At 42.7% G+C, this 26,649-nt stretch overlaps 1 protein-coding gene across 4 annotated transcripts in view; it reads left to right on the plus strand.

The window, feature by feature from the left end:
* PSTPIP1 (proline-serine-threonine phosphatase interacting protein 1) overlaps nucleotides 1-26,649 on the plus strand; it is a 60,931-nt gene that overhangs the window by 29,002 nt on the left and 5,280 nt on the right. For 3 of the 4 annotated variants that reach the window (XM_009681554.2, XM_009681553.2, XM_068958308.1), the window contains 10 exons: nucleotides 6,746-6,780; nucleotides 8,566-8,672; nucleotides 10,624-10,686; nucleotides 12,676-12,774; nucleotides 14,595-14,640; nucleotides 15,523-15,602; nucleotides 18,369-18,467; nucleotides 19,226-19,322; nucleotides 22,535-22,619; nucleotides 24,120-24,190. In XM_009681554.2, the coding sequence (XP_009679849.2) occupies nucleotides 6,746-6,780; nucleotides 8,566-8,672; nucleotides 10,624-10,686; nucleotides 12,676-12,774; nucleotides 14,595-14,640; nucleotides 15,523-15,602; nucleotides 18,369-18,467; nucleotides 19,226-19,322; nucleotides 22,535-22,619; nucleotides 24,120-24,190 (782 nt within the window). The remainder of the gene's footprint in view (nucleotides 1-6,745; nucleotides 6,781-8,565; nucleotides 8,673-10,623; nucleotides 10,687-12,675; nucleotides 12,775-14,594; nucleotides 14,641-15,522; nucleotides 15,603-18,368; nucleotides 18,468-19,225; nucleotides 19,323-22,534; nucleotides 22,620-24,119; nucleotides 24,191-26,649) is intronic. The other variant, XM_068958309.1, reaches the window with a different exon arrangement.

Genomic DNA, 26,649 nt, shown 5'->3' on the forward strand with positions numbered 1-26,649 from the left:
CGACTTTGACTTGACTGCTAGTAAGGGACAAGCTTTCAGCACTGCCGCAGAAAGTGCAAGACAGTGCAGCAAGCTTCAATTAGGCCCTAATCATTCTTTTCAAACCGGTATTGAACGTGGCCATGCCTGGCCTACTCCTACAGAAAAGTCTCTAACAGCACTAAAAATCACAGGGGCAGGGGGACCTGCTCAAAATTTTTCTTCTTTTTTTTTTTTTTAAAGCAAATGCAGGACTGGTAAAAGAAGTTGGTGCTGGCTACAATGGGCACAGCAAACCAAATACTCCAGCTTCCATCTCAAGAAATAAAAGTACTCTGAAATTGCTGTCTAAAACACAAAGCATGGAAGCATTCAATAGTACAGTCAGATTCAAACAAATTCAGGCCTTCTGGTTGCTTGCAGTATTAGATCAGACGTACATGACAGAGGTGGATTAGCTTCCTTAGAGTGGGGTTTCTCGCAGCATGTCTGCACTGGTGACCTGCGGTCCCCCCGCCCTATTCTGCTTCTTACAAACATATCGAGCTCCATGCTGACAGCACAAGTATGGAAAACACTGTCAGACTACTTCTTTCAAAGTAATCAGCTGCCTGTCCCAGGCGATCAGTCCTTGAGGGATATAAGCGAGAACTGCAGCCGTTGGGATGAAAGGACGGCGCACGTGTTCGAGGGCTCAGCCAGAGTTCCTGACTTTTGCATGCTGCACAGAAATGGATCTCTGGAGCTCACCTATCAGAAGTTAGGAATGCTATCCATACTAACTTTAAAGCTCTGTTGCACCACTATTTTAATTACAACAGGCTTACATCTGAATCATGATTTCAGAGAGTCCAGTTATAACGCAAATTATGAGAAAGATAGTCACAAAGCTGCAGCCAAGTATTCTGGGCAAAGGCCAGGTTACACCAACATCCAACAGGGAAAACAGAACTATATGTTATGAAGTTTAACCTTCTGTATAGTCTTGCACTCCCTATATTCTGGCAAAAGTGGTTAAGAAAGAAACCCCAATATCCTTTCGTGTTGCACACACAGGAAAGGATGCCCCAGAAAGCGGCGATTTTTCAGCCGAGTAACAAGATCAAGTTTGCACATGTTTGCTGGTAGCTCTCACAGGAATGATGTCTTGACACATCAGAGATGATTTACAGCAGAGCTCATGCCTTTGAGAGGAAATACCCTTTCAGACTGCAAGGTGACCGGGAATTTCTATGCAGTAGCTTTGGGCAACTCTGCAGCAGAACAGTATGAGAACGGAATATATCACAGAGCCCAATTTTCAGATGCATCCTCAGCTTCAGCTGAAACAGAGCCCCACGAGCTCAGCTCTTCTGTAAGATAACTCATGTAAACATGCAGTAGCTGGTTAAAGCCTGCCTAGTTTGACAAGAACTATTTTTGTCATTTGCCCTTCTTGTCTCTTCTCATGTATATGATTTCCTACTCTTTTTCCTTCCCTCTTTTCCACTATCATCTCCTTCAGGTCTCAGGAGAGGGCAGTTCCTTCGAGCTTATGTCTGCTCTGCCCTTCTCTGCATGGCCTGAAATAGCATCTTTCAATGAGCATAAGGTGAGAGCATCTGTAACGAAACACCAAATTGCTGCTTCCTGTATACAAATATAGCTCATCTGTCACATAATATACAGAATCTTCTGTATTATTCAGACAAAGCAAGCATTTTTGAACTGCAGCTAGAAATCATTTTGGAAGGTCACGTTCTTCCACAGTTAGTTATTCTCCACTCAAATGTTCTGAACCTGCAATGAGTTTACGTATTTTTATTTTGAACTTGCAGGACCCTGTGAAAATGGTTCCAAACATGTACTCTGAAAGATCTAAGCCTCTGCTCAGTCCATGTTAAATCCAATCTAGATACACTCTCAGGTGATGAGGATAGGCATTTTTTGTACTGTGCTTGTCTCTTTCCAGGAGGAGTGAGGAAATTTAGTTTTATGTTTAAAGGTATACAAGTTGTTTTGACTGTTTTATTCTTTGATTTGAATGGGGTAAGTGATTCTGGAGTCACAGAGCATCTAAACATAGTCTACAGGCATAGATTTACATGGGGGAGAGGGAATGTGGATGTCTCATCCTATTTCCTTCCCCTGCCCCAGCAGAGTCCGGGGTGATCTGTGTGTGCCTTGGCTGCTGCCACTTCTGACATATATCTGAAAAAATCCAAGCACCATACGCAAAACTTGTACACAGACACACCACAGCGTTAGAGGAACCCTCTATACTTGCTACATTCATGAAAGAGGGGCTCCAGCCTCCAGCTCCAGCTCCTTTCATCCCAAAGTACAGACTCCCCTAATGACAATACAGCTACTCATGCTAGCTAGTGCCTTGCTATAACTTACAGACAGGTGGAAATCTGGGCTCCAGTAGTCAAAGAAAGGGTCTGCCCATACCTTTTTTCCACTCCAGGTGCCTCAGACACTATAGTACAGCTGACACCCGTATTTCTAGTTATACAAAATGCTTTCGTCTTTCTGTTTATACCTCCTCTCAGAACAAGAAAACTTCCTGGCAAAATGAATTCTTTGGTGTTTTCACCATATCTCCAGTAGGAACGTCAGACACGATTCTAGCGCGAAATATTCTGCTATATGCCTGGCCTAGGACGTGGTATGGAGTTAGCTACCTCCCTGTTAAACCTCCCTCCTCACCACTGCTTTTTGCAATGTAGACACAGTCCCAGGCGCAAATTGAGACCAGATGGCTCTGAACCTGTTTCCCACACTTTGCCACCACCACTGGGCTGCACAGAAAGTGCGTGCTGGTAAAACTTCATTGGATCTATCCTACACCACAGGAGGAAAGAAAGATATTAACCATGGCTTTAAAGGGGACTGCCATTAAAATGGTTTCATAACCATGTTATCAGGATTTAAATTATCTGAGGCAGAGAGTGACATGACTGCTGGAAAGTGTTCGGCAGACTTCATCTGGCAGAGACTTCTCCCAGTTTCAGAAAGAATGCTTTAAAAAAATTACAATAAGAACAGAACATAGTAAATCATGTTGATAATATTCAAACAAAAACCAACAGAGGAGAAGAAGAAAGTTGGCCTATTCACCAAGCACAGGCCAAAAGAAAAAAAAAAAAAAAGCTGTGGTTTTCCACAGTGGGGCGTTTTGTACTGTCCCATCAGAAAAGCCTATGTTTTAGCTTTTTGCATACAAGTTTTAAAGGGATTCTATGAATCACTCAGTCACATCAGTCTCTAGTTGAGCGAACAGTCAAAGAACTGAACAAAAATTCCCAAACCATCAAGCCTAAAGTTACAAAAAGGAGTGATACAACAGTGTACACCGTGGGTATAGCAGCGGTGTAAGCACTGGCGCAGACAGGGCTCTAATTACATCTCTGATGCAACAAAATTCAGGCTGTGATGACAGGGAAGCAAGAGGTACCAGAGCCCCATCTGCAGCCTATTTCCTAGGTCCCGGTGTCCAACAGGGTTGCCCAGCAGATCCTGCTCTCCAGTGACAGCACAGTTCTTTCACAAAAAAAGAAGGTCCAAAAGATGAAGGGAGAGAGGGCAAACAAAGAGAGCAGGTAGGACAAGTTCAGTTTGAAATGCAACAGTAAGTGTCCATTGAACAGTAAGGATATTTTAGCCACTAGATGGCAAAAATCACCAAAAGTTGCTGCAGAATGGCTGTTGCATAGGCTCTGTCTGTTCCCCATTACTCCAGATTAAGAATCAAGCCTTTCTCTGTCAGAAATGCATTTTGACAAATCCAGTCTTTAAATGTCCAAGGGGGAGTCTTTAACAAACATGCACAGTAAATTTCTGTCCAACACTATTTCAACAAGACATCTGCAGGTGGCTGCATTTCCTTTCCAGAGGGAAGGCTGATGCTCTGTCTTTAGCTCGAGTGATTTAACAGTCTTCCAGATTTGACATGGAAACACTAGAACTGAGCAAAAAAAAAAAAAAAAAAAAGTGCAAATATGTAGTTTTGCTTGAATTATTTTCAATCTCAGTTTTTCTGGTTTGGCCACAACAAACAAAAAAAATCCATTATTAGCACAGCGCTAAGCAGTATGACTTACTGAGACGACGGTGCGCTCTGTTACAGTGACCAAAAGAGCGAGCCACCCTCACTTTGGATGCTTCAGAACAGAGAACTTACAAACCTTACTAGAAAGTCACATGCACCCAGATGAACTCTAAAACGAGAGGTTTTAATAGGTCGAGCATATTCCAAAGAGCACTGACAGAATTAAAATTCACATGTACATCTTTGCTACATGGGCTGCTTCCATCAAACCCTCCAGTGCTACATCTAGTGCACTGAAATGCTGTATTTCGCTGATCTGATCAGAGCATCCAGCAGCAATGAAGAGCTCATCTGTAGGACTGCTGCTGCAGCAGCACATCCCTGCAGCCCAGAAGTCATAAAGGAATACCTGATGGACCCGTGGGTCGAGATTTGATTCATTCATTCTCTCCCTCACATAACTTGGCACAATGACATAGTTGCTACTCCCTCAAGCCCCATAAGGATGAGGGATCTGATTCACTGATTTCAGGAAAGTATTATAAAAATAAGGAAGGAAATGGCTTAAGTCTATTTCAATCTACTTATGGACTGTGGCCTTGCCCTAATCAGCAGCTAGGGAACTGACTGGACAAATCTTTCATACAAAGAGTGAAAGGCCAGAGCTTTCTGAAGTGGCAATTAGAGACCATGCAGGAGGCAAATGGGTCTCTCAGTTGTTCATAGCCAGATACACATACCAGAAGACAGACCAATCCTTAGAGAGAGCCAGTAAAAAGGAAAAAAGCTTCTTGTATGGCTTCTGATCATGAAATACCCCGGTAACTCAGATGCCTGGAAACCAAAAAAGCAGCAAGCTGCTTTTGTCCTTGACGTGTACTGAGAACGCATTACTCTTCAGTGTCCATACAGCAATTTTGCCAGTCTTGGCATAAACTGAATCACCAGCATCAAGGAAAAAAAAATCTCTGGGAATAATAGATCAACACAATGTGCAGTTTGCAGTGTCCTGTATTTTTGTGTTAGAGTTCTGCCTTTTAAATTTCAGTATTTACATATTTCTGAGGTGAAGTTGCTAGCACATTCCCCACCTCCTTTCAGAATGAACCTTCAGGATGTTAAAGGATTATTAGGACTATAACCTGAAAAATATTCAATCTAGCATGTTTTCTCTAACTCCTCTCAGGAGAGTCAGCACAAGTTTAGTTTACTATAGTTATCTCCTTCAGAAGAAGCCGAAAGAGTCAAACAGTAAGATCAATACCTGTCATTTCTGGCTGAAAGTCTTTTCCTTGTATTTGCACACATAGCTACAAAGTTAGATTTGGAAGTGGATTGCAAGGCAGTTATCACTGAAGGCACACTCAGTCTTTCCCAACTCTTGTGCATTTCTCCTATGCTTGGTAAGGCAGTCTTGCTTCTGCGAGAGCAAGCTTTGATAAGGAAACAGATGTCCAGTCTAAAATAGCACAGGGCAATTAGAGTCCTTCACGTATCTCTTAAGCCCCCTAGAATGACCCAAGAGATACAGGATTTCCCTACCCATCTGTAGTCACACATGGCTGGGAAGTGATATGCATCCTCTTCTGGGCTCTCCTAGTAGCCAAGCTTCCGCAAGGGGGATTTGGAGTCTTCATTAACAGGCTTTTCTCCTGGGCTCCGCCAAGGGCCAGGTAGGGGCTTCTGGAGACCCCAGATGGTTTTTCTTCAGGGCACAACACAGTCTGGGTCCTGAAGAGATGACTTCTAAATCTGAAGCATCTCCAAATCACAGCATAATCCTGGCTTGCATGTCTACAAGCGCCCTTCCAGCCTGCACACTGGGAGCTAGAGCAGGTTAAGTTGAAAATGCCTCATGCAGACTGTGCTCTTTCCTCTCTCACCACCTCTATGCTGATCTTTCTGCTGGATTCCTAAAAAAGACAGAGGCTTGCACAAAATCAAGACACCAGGTCTATCATTACCCTTTCATCACCTCCTGCAATGCTCCACGGTAGGACCTCTCTCTTAGTGGCATAGGTCCACTGGACCGAGCAGCATATCTCTTTTTGCTAATCTCCGTGCTGTATTTCATAGCCTAGCATTGAAGCCCAATTGTGCAGCACAGTTTATGCAAGCTGTGCTTCTCAAAGGTTGAAAGTCCCTGGGAGCATCAGGGTTTCAAAACCTAGGCAGGCTCTCTGAACCATTTGTGCGTGTTTCAAAGGACAGTGATCTGTACCACATGGTGGTGCTATGAAAGCATTGTACAGAGGATGCTACGTAGCACAGCTGCTGCAGCTTCACGGGTGACTGAGGAGGAAGAATTTGCTCGTGCCCCGCTCAACACAGAGGGTGGAGTTGGTTCCTCTCTACCCTTCAGACTAGTGCTCCAAAATCCAATTCCATTAATCATCTTTACTTCACTCAGTTGACTTGTATCTATTGGCAAGGCGCAGGAACAGAGAAATGTCTGTTAACATTCACAACTCCAGATACTGTGGGATCAAAAAAGAAGGTCCACATAAAGAGCAGCGTAATTCCTTGCTTCACGGAGCGTTTTATTGCATTTCCTAATACTAACAGATTGATGCTATCGTGCCTGTTAGCACGGTCGATTTTTATGACAGGACTAATAAGAATTTTATTTCTATGTGGATGTTTGAGGTTCTGAGGGAACGCTTTCCCTCTGGATTCAAAACCCATTCTGAGAAGCCTATACTAATAAAGTTGCATTTGGTTTTTACCCCACAGCACCCTGAAGGCAGCATTTGAGAGCCTTAAGCAACGTAAGTATTTATATCTTCCTTTCTAACCTGGGTAAAAAACCAAACCGAAACAAACAACAACAACAAAACACTATATGTCCGTCCCCCTTGAGAGTTTTCATCCTCTTCCCCCTTTATTTACAACTTTTCTATTCCAGTCTGTATTGCAGAGAACAGAGTGAAAGGACACTCTCTGGGGAGTCCCCCTCCAAGGCTGGGCGTTGAATCCGGTCTCTGGTGGCAAAGAAAACCACTCCTGGAAACCCTTCAGCTGGAGCAGTGCTTGCTCTATTCTCTTCCCCCAAAACTGAGCCCTCCAGGCTCTTGCTCTCACTCACCACCTCCCTTCTTCTCTTAAGGGAAGAAATAGAGCACTTTAAATCAGTTCCCTATTGAGGTCCCAGAAATCTTTGCGCTGAGAGTCCTGACTCCACACTCTCCTCACTTCTGAGTGAAGAATTAGTTCCCTTTTTTGGTGCTAGGACCAGAAAGCAGGTGCCAATTGGTTGAGCATGACTGAAAACTAATGAAAAAATTTAAAAAAGCATAACTGACTGATTAGAATGTATTTGCAGCATCAGCCAGTGTCTCTAGTTTGCTGGATGACCATGGCCAAATTCCCCAGGGCAGTGTCCCTGGGATGAGGCTGCTTCCTTTCTGTGCCACTGTTCACCCATCAGTAACCTTGTCACTTCTGGGTTCCCCACAGGATGGTGTTAAATGGAGACATAAATGTCTCCTAATGCTCTTGATTATGGATATCAGTGGGTATCTGTAAACATCCCAGAAATCTAATTACACTTTGACTGTGTCCCCACAAGATTTGCTCTCTCATCTTCAGCATTTCCTGATGGGTCTTTGGCAATTTTTGGGCTGGTTTCTCAAGTTAGGTTTTATCCGGATCGAGTCACAAAAGATTGGTTCTGCTCTCTCTGCTACAAAACACTGTCACCAAAGCAGTATGCTTTCTAAACGTTCTCAAGGCTTAAATAAAACCCGTCAAAGCCAGAAAATACAGCACCATCATATCCAACAGGACAGTGTACCTGGGTATTAGCACCTGTTGTTTAGATAGTAAAAACATCCTTTTGAAAAGTAGCTAGTAAATTAAGACACTTTTAGAGCATGGGTAGGGGGAGCTCAACATTTCTGGAAAATGAAGGGTTCAATTTCAGAGGCATCAAAGCAGAAAACGCAGAGAAGTTACCAGGCCCTTCAGACAGTCTCAGCCAGATGGTCTGCAATTCAATCCATCTTTGCCAACCCTTGCAGTTCTCAGCTTGCGCTCTCCTCTAGTAGCATTTGGCCCAGGCTGGAGGCAACAGGCAGGCAGCTCCCAAGAGCAATGATTATGCAGCAGCGTAGCAGGAGGGAGAGCAGGCACATGGGGTGATGATGAACATTAAGGCTCCTTGCTCCTTCCTCTCCTGCAACACATCTGATCTCCAGCTCCAGAGAAGAAGGGGGGTGTGCCAGGGGTGAGTGAGACTGGGGAGAAACGCAGCTGGGCTCTGCACTTGCCAAAGCTACTCTGAATGTGTGCTCCATTTCTGCAGCAGGGGGTCTCCCCATGTAGTTTCCAGGCACTGAAAGGACCTGCAATAAGCCCTATTCAGGTTACGTGACCTCTCAGCATTGTCAATGTGTGCGGAAACACAGGGAGGCTTTTTTTTTTTTTTTTTAAAAAGATTGCCTTGTTCATGGCCTTGTTCAAGTCTGCCACGTCCTAGAAATACCTGCTAGAAAAAGTAACTTTATACACAGAGACCTTTCCACTCACTGCATACAAATTCTGATCTGCTTTAGAAATTGAAAATGTTGGAAACTCTCACATCCAGCTGGCAGTAATGCTGAAGGATGAACTGAAAGGAATAGAGGAGTTCCGAGAAAGACAGAAGGAGCAAAGAAAAAAGGTGAGCAACTATAGAAACGTTGAAACAGGTTGGATCAACGGACAGTCCATTCTAATGTCCCATCTCCAGCCACAGGCTGCAAACGCTGCAAAAGATGATAAAACATGCCCAGTGTGCCCTGTTCACTCCACACACTAGACTGTGGAAGAAAATCTCTTTCTGATCGCAGCTGGAAATAACATAAGGCTCTGAAATCAGGAGACAGAGTCTTTAGTCACTTTTACTCTCTCTGGTGTAACTGCAGGCACTATTCTTATTCCTATAAGAACTTAATCCTTCCTTTTCTCTTTTTTATACCCTTGCTAATTGGGTTGCTTTAGTAAGATCCTGATCTCTAGCATGCACTAAAAGAATGTGATAACACAAACATTTGAAAACGTACAACGAACATTATGCTGAATGCAGCACCTGTATATGCTCAACACCTTAAAAATACTTGGAATGAGTAGCATGCGTCTAGTTAGTGTTGCATAATAAAGATTTTAGTATATTTAGGACTGGGCTGCTTCATCCCCTTTGATCCTACTGAGCTCTAAGTCCTTTGAAAAACTAGCTCTTAACAGAGACAACAACGGTTACCTTTTACACCTTCTCTGGTTCCATGGGGGTGAAGCAAAGACAGGACAGCCACTTAACATTAAAAGGAATGACTGATGGGCAGTTAAATCAAATTTTCAGCTAACTTCAAAGAAATGAGAAAACATATGAGCAGTGTCCAATGCAGCAAACATCTCATGTCTACAGCCCTGACATGCAGGAACTTGGAACAGCAGACAACGCTGAAAATGAGAGTGGGTAAAAACAGTTCTGATTCTGACAAGGCAGCTGCTGAGATCTGAGGTCCACAGCTGTCCCATGAAGCAATAAGGCATATGAGGATAGTTATACATCGGCACCAGAAATGCTACTCATCAGCATTTATCTCTCCCACCCCAACTTGTCACTAAGAAATCTGCTAAGAGAGAGAGGAGATCTCTCTGCTGCTGAAAACAGTAAGCCTGTAACTCAAATAGAAGCAGTTAGTGGGGTCTGGAAGAAAGGTAAAAACTCCACTGAGTCACAGGACACATTGCAAGCTTTTCTCTCTGTCATAAATGTGGCTGTGAGGGCGTCTGAGAAATGCTAGAAGGTGTCAGCATTTTTGGGGACCTTCCAAAACACTGCAATATGTGTTTGTGCTGGCTCTGCCGTAGCTCTCAAGATTGCGCTACTTAGCCTTACGCCAAGCAATCCTCCAGGTAGCCCCAGAGAGGGTTTTGCTTGAGCAGAATATAAAGATTAAAGGACCAAAAGTTGCACTGAAGAACCTACCAAATGTCAATGGATCTCAATGTCACATAAGGCTGGGCATATCACAACTAAAGCTGTAAAAGAGAATTCAACACTGTCCTTCCAGTGCTGACCAGATGACACTGTGGAAATTAAATCACATAGAACATAAATTTGCCAGAAGTAAAGCAATGGAAAATTAATTATGCAGGAATTGCTTGTATTCAGAATGGACAAATTCACATGGTGATGCATTGGTTTGCTCCGCAAAGATGTGAGATCAAGCTCTTGAACCAGCAGAGGAACTCTGCTAGCAGAGCTGATGTGCAGTGTGACTGGGTGTCATGCTATTTAGCCTCCTTAAGAGAGAGAGAGAGAGAGGGAAAAAAAAAAAGGAGGAAGATAATGAAGATCAACATCCTCTCTGCTATTAATGGAAACCACTGAAGCGGAATTACCTGGGATTATTTCTACCTGGCACATTAATGCTCTCTGTGCCACTTAGAAGCCTTCCAGTTATAAAAGCAGAGTACCCCACAGGCATGTGGTTCTTAGAAAGGCTCTGACAACAGCTTTCCCAAGCCTGCCACTAAGGAGAAGGGGGAAGGTTGAGGGGGGGGGAGGAGAAAAAAAATATATATCTATCCAAAGCCAGAAATGCTTACTTCTACATTTCTTACAGTATGAGTCTGCAATGGAGCGCATGCAAAAGACCAAGTTGTTGCATTATAAGAAAACAATGGAGGTAAGCAAAGAGGGTTAGTGTAGGTTTCTCAGATGTAAACTGGTTCCAGTTTGAGACAGGATGAAATCTGCATCACCATATAGCTATATTTAAAGAAAGATCAAGAACGGGTACGTGTGACCGTGTAAGAAAGCGAATGTGTGACAGAGAGAAAAAGAGATGATGCGGTTCCTGCTATGAGGAGGGAGCTCATTTGCCCTGCCACACCACTGAGCAGTCTCTGGAAACAAATACCCACAAGGTTTACATGGAGTGAAAAAGGCACCTGTTCAAATAGGATTTGATTCTTTCTAAGCAAGGATACTTAAAGGAGCAAATTTAATTTTTCAGCTTGTGTAAACAGGGTTTCAAAAGCAGTGAGGGAATCTGGTAAACAGAGGGAGCCCTCTCCGACTGGGGAACTTACAGGTACGGGAACTGCAGGCAGCTGGTGTTGGTTTCCAGCCAGCGGTTGCCTCTAAAGAGAAGTAGTTGCAGATCTGTCAGTGCTTCAGCTGGAACTGTACTAACAATTTTTATTTAAATATGGTTGTTGCTTACAGAGCTTCTAAGACAGGCAGTTCTTTTGGCGTAGATAAGGATTTCCTATGCTTCTGAGAACCATTTGACTGAAACAAGACTTCCCACCCTGGGTTTGAGTCCATCCCTTGAACACAGTTACAGCTTCAATGTTACATAGTATTAATCCTGTCTACATAAACAAGACTAAAACTGTGTCTAACCACATGCCAGAGCAATCGCATCCTACCTCCAATAGCCATCAGAGCTGGAACATCATTCTTTATGTGGGGCTTCATTGTAACTACGGCCATAATGGGGGGGGCAAACCAAAGCAAAGCGATGCAGCATAAGCTCAAGGTTTGCATGAACAAAGCCACAGCTTAGTTTGGAACAGGAGCAGCACAGATGCAGAGCAAGGTTTCGCAGGGAGTTAAGGGAGCTAAAAGGGACATGAGAATTGGGCCAGATTAGAAAAAAATCTGGTGTTGGTCAGCATGGCTTCAACCGGTCTAGGAGGAGACGACGGTTATGAAAGACAGTTGCAGGACAAAGGTAAATAAACTTCAATTTTATTTAAAGTATGAGCTTGCTTTAAAAACTGACAACGAGGTGACATTATGGGACTTCCCACTTTTTATTCATCCTAGGGACTTCTGAGATGAAAACCTAAACAAACCCCCAAGCTAAAGCACAACAGAAACTTTAAGGAAGAACAGATAACTCCATTTCCATACTGTCAGAATGGAACATCTTGAATATTTTAGTTAAACTTCAAAATTAGAATGAAACATTTCATTTCTAGTGAAATAAAAGAGTTTGGTACACTTCTAAATTGAGAGGAGAGGGGCAGGTGAAGGAGAATCAAATTGACAGGAAATGGTGATGGGATGGTTCAAAGTGAAGGGGAATGGGTGACATTTCATTTATTTTTTAAGCTGTGAAATTGAAAATTCAGTTCCAGACCAGCTCAAACACTGAGACTGCTACCTATGTGGGGCTGGGTGTGTCTCACGGCTTGCAGGGGTAAGCAAGTCAACACACTGACTTCAGCTACCTGATGCTCCAAGTCACGCTAGGGAAATGACAGTATCCACTGGCACCTCGAGCAATGTAGGCTCCTAACTTTGTCTCTCCGTACGGTATCTTGGGTAAATGCCTCAAGTATCGATGGTGCTAATGCTCCCTAGGTATCTGCAGAGAGCACCCCGGGCAGGTGGCAATCTCTGCTGAGAGGTGCAATTGCAGGGCTGCAAGAAGAGGAGCTGAAACGGGGTCCCAGACAAGCTACCATTTTCGCTGTCAGCCTCCCTCAGCTTTTCAGTTCTATTTTTAAGAAGTCTCTCCTTGTGGTGTCATTTGAAATTGTCTCCTTTACCATCCCCAAACTCGAGCGCTGATATGCTCCCCCAACTGTAAAAGAGAAAACACTTAGGACATCAGCTTGGTTCCTTGACACCAGCCTGCTCATTTGATTTCATTCCACCACAGTCAAAGAAGACCTACGAGCAGAAGTGCAAGGAGGCGGATGAGGCTGAGCAGTTCTTTGAGCGGACAAGCGCTTCTGGCAACCAAAAGCAAACAGAAAAGGTACCTTGGAGGACAATGCTATTTGGGTGATACTTCAAAGGGAGAAAGCCGTTTTCCTTTTCAAGGTACAACTGAACACAGTTGGACAACCCAGTCTCGAGTATGCCAGGGGCTGCTGCTTTCTCTTCTAATTAGCCCCTTAAACCCCAAATTAAAAAGAAGCACCTCCACAAGGAGGTCTTCCTTCACATATTTCTCTACAAGTCTTGGCAATCATCATCTTGTTCTGTGGTAGGCCACAGTTTTTTAAAAAGGCAGAGGAGGGACTGAGTTATCTACTTAATTTTTCCAAGGCTATGATCTGATTGCTCTATGAATCCTGAAGGGAAACTGAATGAGATTTTTCTCTAAAATTATTCATAAAAAAGAAATAAGTCAGAAGTATGTCATTCAGTTAGTTTTGCCATTGGTTCCTTACATTAAGTAGGCATAGTATCTTACATTAAAAAGCAAAATTTTCTCAACATTTTTCTCCTTATGGTTAGTTTAATTTCAACAAAATTTATAAACTCAAAAATAAGTCATTGGAAGTTAAGGCACTACAGTCCTTCATTGCATCGTCTGATACTTGTAGCTGACAATTCACTAACTTTTAATGGGAACATTTTATAGCGGAACAGATGGAGAAAACAAAATAAATGAACTCCCTTTGGCTCGATAAAATCAGTGCAGTGTAAGCAGAAAGGATCAAAAAAATCATCTCAAGGAGTGGGGGGGATGGAGACTCTAAAAACAGCATCAGAAGTTTATACTTCATATCTAGCATCCCCAAATCCTTGATGAACAAAACCCCCCACCTTAGTTACAAAGAGGGGGATGAAATTCTGACCCCACTGAAATTACACCAGGACTCTTAACAACTTGAATGGCATCAAAATCTGACCCAGCTCCTTTCATGCAGAAGGATCCCAGGGTGCTTCATTGCCATTATTTTTACACACATGCCAACACATTTGAAACGCGCGGAGGCATCTCACAAGAAACATGTCAGCTATTTAATTCTGCACAGCACTCGTAAACAGTTCGGGCAAGGATGCGAATAAGAATGAAGCTTATGTTCCCAACTTACTACACATTTTCCAGCCAGCTGTGATGAGGAATGTGGTCATAAGAACCCCTACATGAGCACGGTCTTGAAGGGCAGAGTAGAAGAACGTGTTATACTGATGTCTAGAGCTGTGCACTAATGTACTGTCATCACCATCTGTGCAGAAAGACCTAGGAGTCCAGAGCTGTCAATAACGTCTATCTTTTCATTTGCTAAAAGCTGCAGATTTTTAAAAAGTGTTCTACGTAGAGTGAATTTTGCTTTTAGGCTTCTGAGTTGCTATGGGAAATACTCTAGCATTTGCAAAATATTTTAAAGGCTCACTGTGTGTTTTACATGAGGAGCTCAGAAGATGAACAATTTTAACTGCTATTTATTTCTGCTTATAAACATCTATTAGAAATACACATTGAAGGCTCTAGGAAAAAAACAACTCAGCCAGAAGACACAAGCTTTAGGCTGGATCACAGTAGCACTTAACAGAAAGAGCTCCTCTGGGAGGGATACCAGCATGGCAGGAGCACACACAGAAAGAACAGCAAAATGATGTCAACTGCCAGATTTCCTTTGAGGTCAGTGGACCTATAGCTGCATCTGTGAAATTCTGGTCCCTCTTTCTCAATAACCCATGTTTGCTAGAACAGAGCATGGAGGTGAGACAGCCAAGAAGCGCTTGCAAGCTTGAGCCTTCTCTCTAGAAGTCGTTGACTGGGGCAGAGGCAAAAAACGGTCAGAAATTAATTTGGGTTGTTTCTCTCTTTTCTTGTTTCAGAGTCAGAACAAAGCCAAGCAATGCAGAGACGCAGCAAATGAAGCAGGTGACGCTCTATGTCCAATTGAACTAAGATTTTTCTTGACAAAGATCTGCAAGTACATTGATTTTGATAGAGCATCACCCAAAACATCCAGGCTGGCCCTGTTTGAGGTCAGGTTTCCTGAAGTCACCTGTTCAAAGATTAATGAAGGAGCTTCTAAAGAACACGGCCAGCCTGTTAGTAACCCACCTTTACTTTCCCTTGAGGCATGTCATATGCTCTCATTAGAGAATTAATAGAAGACTTCCGTTATGGACTTTACTCAGGAAAGAAAAGCTCTTCTTAAAGCAAGTCTGAAAGCACAAAGAACGACATTCAAATTGCCCCGAGTCAACTCAAACCAGATACAAAGTCCGTAGTTTCATTGCACAAGAGCATGGTAGCATAGCTACGTTCTCCAGCCAGAAACCCAGTATACGTCCAAAAAGTCAAGCCAGCAAACACCTGAACCTGTTCATGAGCTTAGATTTGTTTCTCACAGCTCACGGACAAGTTTACACTAAATCACATGCTTTGCTGGACTGGTCCAGCAGGGAAAGCATTAAGGATGTTTTGTGCCTTAGCATGGCCCAGGCCCTTGCTCTCTGACTTGCATCATCCCCACTGTAAAGTTTACAGATGATCTGCAAACCATGTAGCGAGATTCCTCACTCTAACAAAGCTGCAAAGAGGAAAAAAACCCAAACAAACAGACAAACAAACCAACCAGCCCCAAAAACCTTGCTGTCCACTAGTTTCAAGCTCATTTATTCTTGTGATATGCTTTAAGTCTGTGGTTTGCTAGAGTAAAAGCCATGACAAATGCCTAATAGGAGGAAAAGGAGAAAGACTGCGGCATTTTTTGCCTAACTGCTGGGTGTCTATTATGTGTGTCTGTGTTTACAGAGAAGGTGTACAAACAGAACATAGAGCAGCTGGATAAGGTCAGGACAGGCTGGGAACAGGAACACATCAAAACTTGTGAGGTAAACATTTACTTTTGCTGCAATGCATTTGTGCGCTCTTTATCTCACCCTACTTTTATATAACCAGTCTAAGACCTGAGATTGTCCTAAGGGTTCTGCTGTTTGCTTTATAGGGAGTCTCGGTAGATGTGTTTTGCACAAATACTGCAAAAACTAGAGTAGATCTCACTTACTTACAATCTCCCGGCTTGTTCAGCATATGTATGCACATATAAAGGAGGGGAGTTAAGCGCGAGGTGTGAGAAGTGGAGCAATATATGAACTGGTACAATCTAGTTGCAAGCATTCGTTGCCAGTTTTCACCCACAACATAACTGAACATGCTAGCTTTAGAGCAAGTCTTCCATAAGAGCCAAGATAAGCTTTTTTCTAAAGTTAACTGCTTTGTGACAAAATGTCATTTGAGCAGAAAAAGAACAGAAATATTCTTTTGAATGAAATGAATGAAAATTCATTTTTTAGTTTAAAAAATAAATTTAAAAACTGAAACAAGAATTTGATTAAATGAAGGAAAAAAAATCCCCTTTAGAGTACCTCTTATGAAAGTTTCTCAGGGCAGCTTCTCATTCTAATGCAGGACAATTTTTTGTGTTTGTTTCATTTTTCTAAATCTCAAGTTCAATGGAGATTAAAAATAGATTTTTTCTTGCTAAGCTATTCATTGTAAAAGTATGTATTGCAGCTTTCTGAGAGCAAAGATATCTAAGCTACACAGAAGCTTTCTGTGGTCTACAGCTTTATTTTGCAGAGTATTTTATATTTGCCTTCTGCCATGGAGTAAGTATGGACAGGGAGATTTGCACTTGGCTAGTACATTTTGCACAACAATTTGCAGGAGCTGGTTGACATCCAAATCAACCATACATTTGGTCATATTCGTCCTTCTAATATATTTGTGCATCTGCTAAAGTCTGATTTTGCTATGTTTACTTGTTTCAGGTTTTATTTCCACATAAAATGAAATGCCAGGAGCATAGTTTTCCAGTTCTCCACTGTCTTTTAGATCTTCCCTACCTGGGAGCACTGGAAAGTCCCATGGCTGGCACAAACATTCCGTGGAAATTGTGCCAAGCCTGAATTTCTCACAAAGATGCGTGTTTTCCCCTTCTTAAGAAGCCAACAAACAAGTAAAATATCCCATATGCTAGAACGCTGTTTCTCCCACATGGCTAAACTTCAAATACCATACAGACCTTGTGGCCTGCCCACTGCTTAATTCAAACAACCATTCGTAACAGAGTGGCATTTTTAACTCCCCCTTTTAAAAGTACTTGGACGTAGAAGAACTGGTAGATTTATTGAGACATTTTAAACTAGTAACTAGTAGAAAAACTTAAGCCCCCAAACTCCTGGTTGCACAGCAGAGAATCTCTGTGTCTGAGGAAGGTCTCAGGCCCACAGCAAAGCGCCGGACATCCACAGCCTGAAAATCCTGGATTGCGAGTGCAAGCACTGGGACAACCTTCGTCATGGAGGCGGTGCTGTATTCCTTGGCACTAGAAGCCTAGGTTCACAAGCAGTCAGTTCGCGAAGCTGCCAGGACAGGAGGGACGTGTCTAACACAATGCCCACCTCTAATTTGCAAAGGGTTTGACAAGCCCTAAGTCACTTTGCTTCCCTCCTTGATGAACTGCATTTCCCAATAGCATGCTATTTATCTGGAAAATTCCCAGCCAGTTCTAGCTCTAATTCAGCAGCCACTGAAGGCTTAGCTTTAGATAAACTTTTTCCTGGAATGGATGTTGAAATCCTCTTTCTATTCCCTTCAGGTTCTCTTTAAAAGCTCTTTCTCTCAGAAACTGGTCCTGACACCAGCTGACTCTCTCTTGACTCTCTTTCTCTCTCTCTTAAAAGACTGTAAGACGTTAGATGGCATGCAGTGCACCCAACTGAATGTTTTGTTGAATAGTGTATACTTTTGTGGTATTTTGGACATAATTACTAGCAAATGGAGATGGAAACAGATGGCTGGAAGCATCTGAGCTTTTCACACCTTATATAAAACCACAAATTGATGTTCTACTTGTAACAGTACAACTTGGAGATCAGGGTTGGTTTTTTTTGTTTTTTTTTTTGTTTTTTTACCCCTTTTAAGTTTTTAAAGAAAGAGTTTATCTGCCTCTTCTTCCATCTCAGTTCACAATCCTCCTATATTTTTTCCCCTTCATCCCCCCAAACCTAGTCAGCTTTATAATAACATGATAAATTCAGGTAGGTGAGGGAGGAGAATGAATTCTGAAGAAAGAAAAATGCCTTTTCTTTACCATTAAAATAACCTCAGAAATGAACAAAGGCAACCCCAGAGAACCCCAAATAGCTTCAATATAGAAAGGTTTGGAAAGATATTTCAGAAGGCAGAGATGGACCTTTTTGACTCTACTAATTGTAAATACACTAATGTAAATACAACCCTCTCATCACAGCACTCTTCTGACTTCTTCAACATCAAGATTTCCATACAATGGATAAACAGGACCCTGGCTCAGAAATCATTGGCTGTAGGTAGCATTCACAGCCAGATACTGATTATGTTCCCCTGCTTTACTTTTGTCTGTATAACATAACTTTAATTTGGTACAATGACCTAAAAAGACATCCCTGAGCATGAGTGAGTTTCCCCAGGAGCTGAAAAGATGCCCTCTATGAAGCATCCTTCACAACAGTTTGCAGAAGAACTTGGCACAGAGGAGTCCCAGCCCCATCGCTGCCTGTAGTACAAATAACTAACCACCCTGATGCCCCCTCACATCTCTTTTCTTCCTTTAGGTTTTCCAGCTCCAGGAGTGCGACCGCATCACCATCCTCCGAAACTCACTGTGGGTTCACTGTAACCAGCTCTCCACGCAGTGCGTGAAAGACGATGAGGTAAAGGGTACCCACTAAGGACTTTGTGTGCGGAGGAGTCCTTTAACACCACAGTACTAGCCTGTCCCTCCTTGCATGTACTGATTGTCTCCAGCAAACCAGCTTCTGTACTGTTCTGGCATGTTCAGTGAGGGGAGAGCCTGGTGAATCAAGCTTGTTCCCTCTCCCCTAGACGTAAAACAGCTATATGCCTGGATTTAGACAGTCTGTGTTGCATTTGGTGGCACTTACTATGCCTCCTCTCCTCAGTTTGGAGGAAATGCCTCCATCTACCAAGCGGATAAGTACTCAGTCAAGTATATTTGGGCTCAAACTCAACTTTCAGAAAGGCATCTAGTCATGGTCTCAAAATGTGAGGACATAAGGACATAGAGAATACAATCCATGTTGGTGTTTTGCTTTTTGTTTCAAACTTTGAATCTCATTGGAGAGTGGGTCTTATTCCTAATGAGAGTATGTCTGAGTATTAACTTTCAGTGGTTGGCTCATACTATTAATGTTTTTACTGCTCTGAAGAGCTCTGGACTGCCTTCTTCCTCATCTCATAAAAGTATGTTCAGAGCACAAGTAAACAATTGTGTTTCATGTAAAGAAGAATGCTTGTATCAGGGATAGGCTAAAGATCCAGCCAGACCAGACACGTGCCAAGTAGAAAATGTCTTTTAAGGGGAAAAATATTAGAAGAGAATTAGCTGTTAATTCAATGCAAAAAAAAAAAAAAAAGTGAACAATTTAAATTCTTGGTCTCTGTTTTGTAGCTGTATGAAGAGGTTCGGGTAAGCTTGGAGAAGTGCGTTGTAGAGTCAGACATAGATTACTTCATCAAGACCAAAATGACAGGAACACAACCTCCAGGTAATTATTCCTGTGGGTCTTGTCAGATGAGTCACCTGTTAAGTTTGGGCTGCAGTTGTGCAGTACCCTTCCTTTGGGAATGAAGCCCACTGGAGGAGTTCTTGCTTTCTCTCTGCTCTGGCTATTCATTTCCACCCACCACGGTTCACTTCCTCCTCGCTGAGCTGCCATCACGCATCGTGCAGCATGGTAAGTGGGATTGCTGAATGATCCGAGTTAAAAATAACTCTCCAAAAAAGGAGGATTTATTTTGGTTTTTAAATCAGGTTCATTCCACAGTACAGCTGATCTGGCACAGCTAAGGAAGTGGCAAACTGCCTTGCAGAGACTGCATCCTCAATTTCCCACAGTGGTGACCAAGTCAGAGCCAACTTATCATGTAACTGCCCCCTGGTGTCCCCTTGACAGAGATGCTGCCTCCTTGTAGCGCAGAGAAGACGAGACTTTGTATTCTGTTCTGTTCCACCTATCCAATGGGGAATAACACCTTTTGACCTCTCAGAAAGTTGTTTGCATTAAGGGCAAGTCTCCGGTTAGGGGAAATTTTGAATGAAATTAGCTTTGCTAGAGAATGCAGAAGTGATGTAAGGTTCAGAGATCTCCACCCATTCAAACCAATGGAGCCTTTTCACTGACTTCAGTGACCAAACCTCTGTGTCAAAACGGAGACTGGGACAGCAAGAGCTAACAGCAGTCATAAAATGAAAACATGCTGCTCTGGGGTGGGAGTTTTCTGAACATGTCATAGAAATGAAGCCACCTAATGTTTTGCACACCCCAAATAGAAACCTCACCCTCTTACTTCAACGAGCAGTATAAACTATTTACAGAGTATTAACCACACTTCCCCGCAGCTGCTGCAGTAAGCGGAAAAATTTAGAGCTTCTGCAAAAGGAGAGAAACCCCCTATTTCATCTTTTCATTAGCTGAGAACGTATGTATGTACCTGTTCTGAACAGATCTCCTCCTCCTCCATTTATCTGCGCACAGATACTGTTTCACTTCTGCTATTTGCTGTAGCACCATATTGGTAGGTTAGAGAGAGAAAATCCCCTTAGCGTGGGCTCACTAGTATCAGTGGAGCTTACTTCCATTCAGAATGGGCAATGGACTACACTGGGATAAGGACATTCGATACTCATACAGCCTTCCATACTGGGAGTTGCATTGATACCACCATCAACAGTACAAACACCCCCCACTCCTCCAAGGGATAGTTATACTGGTACAAGAGCAGCTTGCAGCCCTTTGCTTTCATTGCAGCGCTCAGAGCTGGCAGCAATTGCACTGTAGGAACTCCCTCCTTCAGCAGAGCTGAACGCTGTCAGTAGCCCCAGCACTGAGAGCTACCTAACGCCTGGTCTTCACTCAGGCTTTCCACTATTACAACTATGACAATTAAGAATAGGGTTTTCTGGATTTAAAATAAAAAGAAGAAAAGAAAAAAAGAAGAAAACCACTAATACATTGATACTGGTACATTGGATGCCATTTTGCTGATAATAATTTATTCTTCTTCCAATAGGGCATTTAAGCTTGACTGGTATAGCAGCATTAATGAGGTAGAACTACATTTTCACTGGCAGAAGGGAGAACTGTACCTTGCAACAGTGTGAAACAACTTCTGTATACAAGAAAGCTCCGATTCTCAGCTAGGTTTTTCTGTGTGAGATTCCTCATTCTCCAGTTGCCTAGGCAATTTTCTGTGAACAGTTCTTGGCTATGTCAAGACTCCTTTCTAATAAAAAAATAGCGGGGGAAAAAACCCTCGAGAGCTTTGTAAAAAGTGAAGGAATACCTGACTCTTGCTTTTTTCTTTTTGCCACCTACTAGAAGGTGACATGTTTTAGAAGTAACATCATAGTATCTCCACAGCTCTGGCTAATGATTTTGCAGAACAGCATACAATAAGGGGTTGTCTGTCCATTTTATTATTTGCAAAATGCAGAGGAAAACCCGTATATGGTTTTGCATTGTGTAACAGGAACCCTCGTATCGACAAAAGCTTTTGGTTTCAAGTAGAGCTGTTGGCTCTCTCTTCTCTTCTACCTAATCTTAACATGAATTACAGACTAGAAATCCTACCACATGACAGTCTAGAAGGATAATAAAAGGACACCCTTGAATTGGTCAGAAAACTCTCTAATCACTGTGAGTTATTTGTAGTGATCACTCCATACTCCTCCACACACACAGTTGTACAGGCATGCTCTGCTTATGAAGTTGGCTGGCCCAATGTGAGAATGCTAGCACCACCCTTAACCCAGGTTCCCATTTCTCGGTGAGAATGTATCAGAACTGAGCTAATATGGTCTCACGGCTCCTGAATCAGACTTTGCTTGCCTTTGCTTTGCTTTAACACAGAGAAGGCAGAAAGGATGTGTGGCCACCTGCTCTAAGCAACTTCACTGGGAGCTGTGAGCAGAAAAATAAATAAATCCACCTGAAACTGTTTCTTCTGTAAAGCTTGACTTTGAAATGGTCTCAATTTTGCCCTTAACACCACCATAGGGGAGAGGGAAGGTGCTGTAACATAACTGTGTTTGAGAAAACAAAATCCAAATATCTGTGGGTAAACAGCAAGTCAGCTCTCAAGGGATGGAGGGGGAAAGGTAAGAAAGGTAGGAAGACACTTAATGCACAAGCACAGACCAGGAAATTGCTCATTATTCCTGCAGGCAGCAAGCTCAGAAGTTTCCCTAGCTCTGACAAAAATTCCTGATTCAATAAATCAAAAAATAAAAAAACCCACAAACCAAAAAATCCCACTAAAACAAAACACAAAACACTCCCAAACCACTGCAGCCAATTGAGTTAAGGACGTTGTCCCATGCTCACAGTGACCATGCTCTGCTCCTTAAAGCTGAAGGGGATAGAAAAGGCAACAGAGAAATGAGTCATGGGGAAGACAGCTGTGGCTAAACCCTAATCCAGAAGGCAATTGGAATAGTTTTCCTGGACCTTGACTCTGCTTGTGTCAGCTCAAGGATACCTTTCCACCAAGCACACATCTGCATGCAATCACTTGAATGGCTTTTGTCAAGTCCCCAAGGTCCCCTGGGCTGCTCCAGTACGTTAAAAGCGAGTGCAGATGGGTGCTGCATTGCAGTTTGCTTCACCAGCCCCTGAACGGCCACGCTATCAGCTGCATACTGGTCGAGAGAGATATGTTCAGACAGGCAAAACCTCTCATTTTTATTGCCCTATTGCAGGTGCAATAGGATATGAGAACTACTACGACAGAGAACCAAACAGAACTCACCGTAGCCCGACCCAGTCTTGTGGGATGATGAAAAGGTGAGTGGCAAACCTTGGCTCCCAGAACAGATTTTTCTCCATGTGTGACAACAGGAAACAGGATCTGCTTCCTTATTGTAGCAAAACCTATTAAAACTGCAGTCAGAGTAATTTTGCCATGGCCTAGTGGGAAGAGAGGCAGGGAACAAGTTCAGAAAACAATTAAGTGGCCAACAACAGAGAGCATTCACTTATTTCCTCTTTTTCCAGTGAGTCATGGCACATTGCAACAAAAACGCTTTGTGCAAAAGAGGCCAAAGGTGATTCTTGCTGGGAGTGAAGGCTGGAGATAGCTGTCTTTTTCAGTAATATGTCCTGGCTGACTACACTGCACCACCCAGCTGAGCAGAACAAAGAGCTGCTCTCTGTATCTAGACCAAAGGCGGGGGGGGGGGGGGGGGGGGAACTTAGTGGAATAGCTGTGATGATTAAGGAGCCAATTTTTCTAATCTGTTTAGGCTTTGTAACATGGATATAGTTTTATCAGCAGAAGAGCATGGTCGCATGGTTTAGATATTTTATATTAAAATGGCTAATTTACAATGGCTTTTTAAAGCAGAAGATCTTTATGTTTTGACAAGCCTCATTAGATGGCAAAGACAAGAAGGGTTGTGGTCTCCCATTTAAAACATATGCGGTCCAGGCTTGTTAGTGAGCTGATAAGTTTTATATATAATATTTTGTTTTTCATTCAGAAACTAGATTTTCTGTAATAACGAGTTCCTCTGCTGCATGCTGTACAATTGCAGAAGAAAACTGCACTGCAATTCAGAATACAACCATGCTCTGCAAGGGCAAACAGCCTAGAGAGACTCATTCTGAGTTTTCAGAAACTGCTGAGCTTGGATATCCAGTTTGTAGAAACGCTGAGCCTTCACTAACTGAAAAATCCAACCCTTTAAAAATGTCTTAAGCAGGCAATGCTATTGCTACCTGTGCTTGAGAATCCTGACCCAAATTCTCTCTCTGCTTGGTCTCCAGTATCAAGCTGTGATGTGGAAAACATCCAGGGACAGATTTAAAACCACTTAAGACTAACAATTTTTAGAAAGGTGTGTTATACCTTTTGTGTTTTAAATTGTAGCAGTTTTTCTTAAAGACAAAGGGATGGGAATCATACAAATAGTTGATAATCAACTGATAATAAATTTAATAATTGATATATAAATTGAATAATGACATAATCAAGTTGTGCATCATAAGCCTTTAGATCAACAAAAACATATTACGTGATATATTTTGTGCGTAGTCTAACGATGGGTGAAAGTTCAACCGGTTCAGTATTTTGCTGTGTTTCCTTTAAGTATATTTATCTTCAGATTAAAAATATATCTACAGCATAAATGACAATACATGGCCACAGGAAGAGGCGACATCTACCCAGTGCTGCAGCAGATGGAGGGAAAGCTGAGTCAGACAGCCGAGACTTGCAGAGATTAAAGAACGCACATACCCAATCCTGTTCACTCATTTTGTCATTGGCTTTTCTTGGTTCTGCAGGTTCTCTGGACTACTACACGGAAACAGCAAAAACAATGGTGAAAGCGTCATTCCTTCTGCCCCTCCTCTTGGTATGCCTCTCCAGGAAGTAAAATTACCCAATGTGTTTGTTTAAGATCACATTGCTAAACGAAGCTTTGACGTGGAGCAGAAATGGTGCAGCGGGCATTCACATATTGGCAGTCAAGAAGAGCAACCTGTAAACTAATTTAGCTCAGATGTGTATTAAGCAACTTCCCCAGTTTAAAGCGCCAAATAAGCCGTATAATCTTTGGGTCATATAATTTTTCAAAACTCTCCCTGGGCAAAGGAGAACTGTAAATTCTGACTGACACTGCCTGGCTTAGATAATAGTTTTCTTCTAAAGTAGGATATGCTACCTCTAAAAAGCACAAGGGAATCCCTTAAGTTTTTAAACAGATCAGCTTCCTGTCCTGTGAATGCAAATATCCATGCTGTTTCACAGTTACACTGTCTTATCACAACCCTTGCAGCCCGGCATTTATCAGAGGACAGTTAAAAAGTAGTGTTCTGACTATACAGAAAATTAACAGCTTATGACATTTTTATTGGCCTGATTTGAAACAAAGAAATTTTAACTGATTTCTGCTGGAAAAAAAAAAAAAGCTGTTTAATACAGCTTAAAACATACCCAAATCAATTTCCTCTGTCAGGCCTGCCTGTCTGCTTGGACATCCAGAAATGAAGCACAGGCTATCTTATTTGTTACATTCGGCGCCCAGCCAGGGGGGACTCTCCAAAGCTATCAAACACCAGCTGGACCTGCCAGCCACCAGCCACCTTCCACTTCCAGGGTAGTCAGTAGTGTCCATGCAAATACAACCTGAAGGCATTCGGTCCCTCACAGAGTTGTATCACAACTGCCTCTGTAATAGCATATTAAGAAACAGCCAGCATTGCCACGTTGAATTTGGATTTAACAGTAGCTCTAGTCCTTATCCAAGTAACCAGGCAACATCCGTGGTGGCCCCTTATGTTGAGGCCTGGTATAATCTCCCTGTAACTGCAAAAAAGCCCTACAGGCTGCCTCTCCTCTCCTTAGGACATTACCTGGAGCCTGGGTATACCTCATTGCGCAGTTAACACACCCTTGTCTTTACATTCCGGAAAATCCTTGACTTCGATCAAACAGCATTTTTAACCTGGGCTGATCTACCAGGTTATCAGTATGTAATTAGAGGCCACCTTCCCCTTCATCTTTAGCTGAGCCATGCTGGTTAAAGTTGCTCAGTCCCTAACTGTCCTCCTCTGCCTTCCCATAACCTTTCCCAAAGCAGAGGCATGTTTTTACACAACTGATGGAGAAAGAATCCCAGCATGGAGAAACAGGGTCCCAGACGCATTTAGAGCGGTGCAGAAGCGAAGAAGGCAGAGGTAACATGGAGTAACTACTCGAAGACTATCTGAACTTCCTTAGGCTGGGGACAGGAGGGCAAAGCGTTCCTTGGACAAGGCCCTCAGGAACGGCAAATACCATTTTTGTTCAGCTTTTTCGCCTCCTGCCATGCTGATCTTTCAGCGTCTCAAAAGTCAAAGAACTGGCAGTGTTCTTTAGAGCAGGATAACTAAACCAAGGATTTACTGCGGCAAAGTTTTCAGGGATCCCAGCCACTCCATGCTCTGTCAGAGCGCTACCATCTCACTGACACAGAGTCGTCATACACAGGGGAAACGCCTGCATGCCTCAATGACAGGAGAAAGCTCCCAGGCAGAGGGATGGAAAGGAAATGGTTCTTTCTGCTTCCCAGGCCCAAGTCAGCATTCTTTGATTCTGACTACACGCAAACTGTAAGGCTATAGCATGCAGAAGCATCATGATATTTACCTCGGGTAAAAACACTCTGTTTTGACTATATTTATTGGGATGTTGCTTTTAATCAGAGCCATAGCTTCAAGGACTCTTTAAGAAGTTAAGCAAACAGTAAGTCCCTCTGAAAGTCCTCCTGCTCTCCCTCCTGCTCCATACTGTGCACAGTGCTTTGACCAGGGCTTTTCACCTGTTGACACAACTCTCATGGGCTTGGTCCTGCACTCCCAAAGCCATTTTCAGAATAATCCTTCAGCCAGAACTACACTTAGAGCTGCACTCTGATGCCAACAGAATATAGAGTATACCAGAGCAGCCCTGTGTGGACTGTTGTGTCAACATAACAGCATCCACACTAGCAAGGTTTTGCTTGCTCGTTTTACTGCTATGGTTACGTTACAAGCGCTCAAATAACAGAAGAGACCCAAGTGCTGGTTTTCAATAGGGCCAGCTCTATCTTTTCTTGAATAACATCAAGAGAAAGTTTCCCTAATTATGACAAGGCGGATTGAATCAACATATTCCAAAAAGGTCATGGTAGTGACAAATGGCTATCCAGGAACCATATAAGCTAGTGAAAAAAGTCTGATGACCCATTGAACACCATGTTTTCTATCATTCTCAAGGGAAAAAGAGAGGCCCGTGTGAGTCAATGTACTACTAGAACTTTGCATCTGCAGTAGCAAACATTTTAAACTAGTT

The sequence above is a fragment of the Struthio camelus genome, chromosome 12 (assembly GCF_040807025.1).
Source record: "Struthio camelus isolate bStrCam1 chromosome 12, bStrCam1.hap1, whole genome shotgun sequence".
Classification (NCBI taxonomy): Eukaryota; Metazoa; Chordata; class Aves; order Struthioniformes; family Struthionidae; genus Struthio; species Struthio camelus.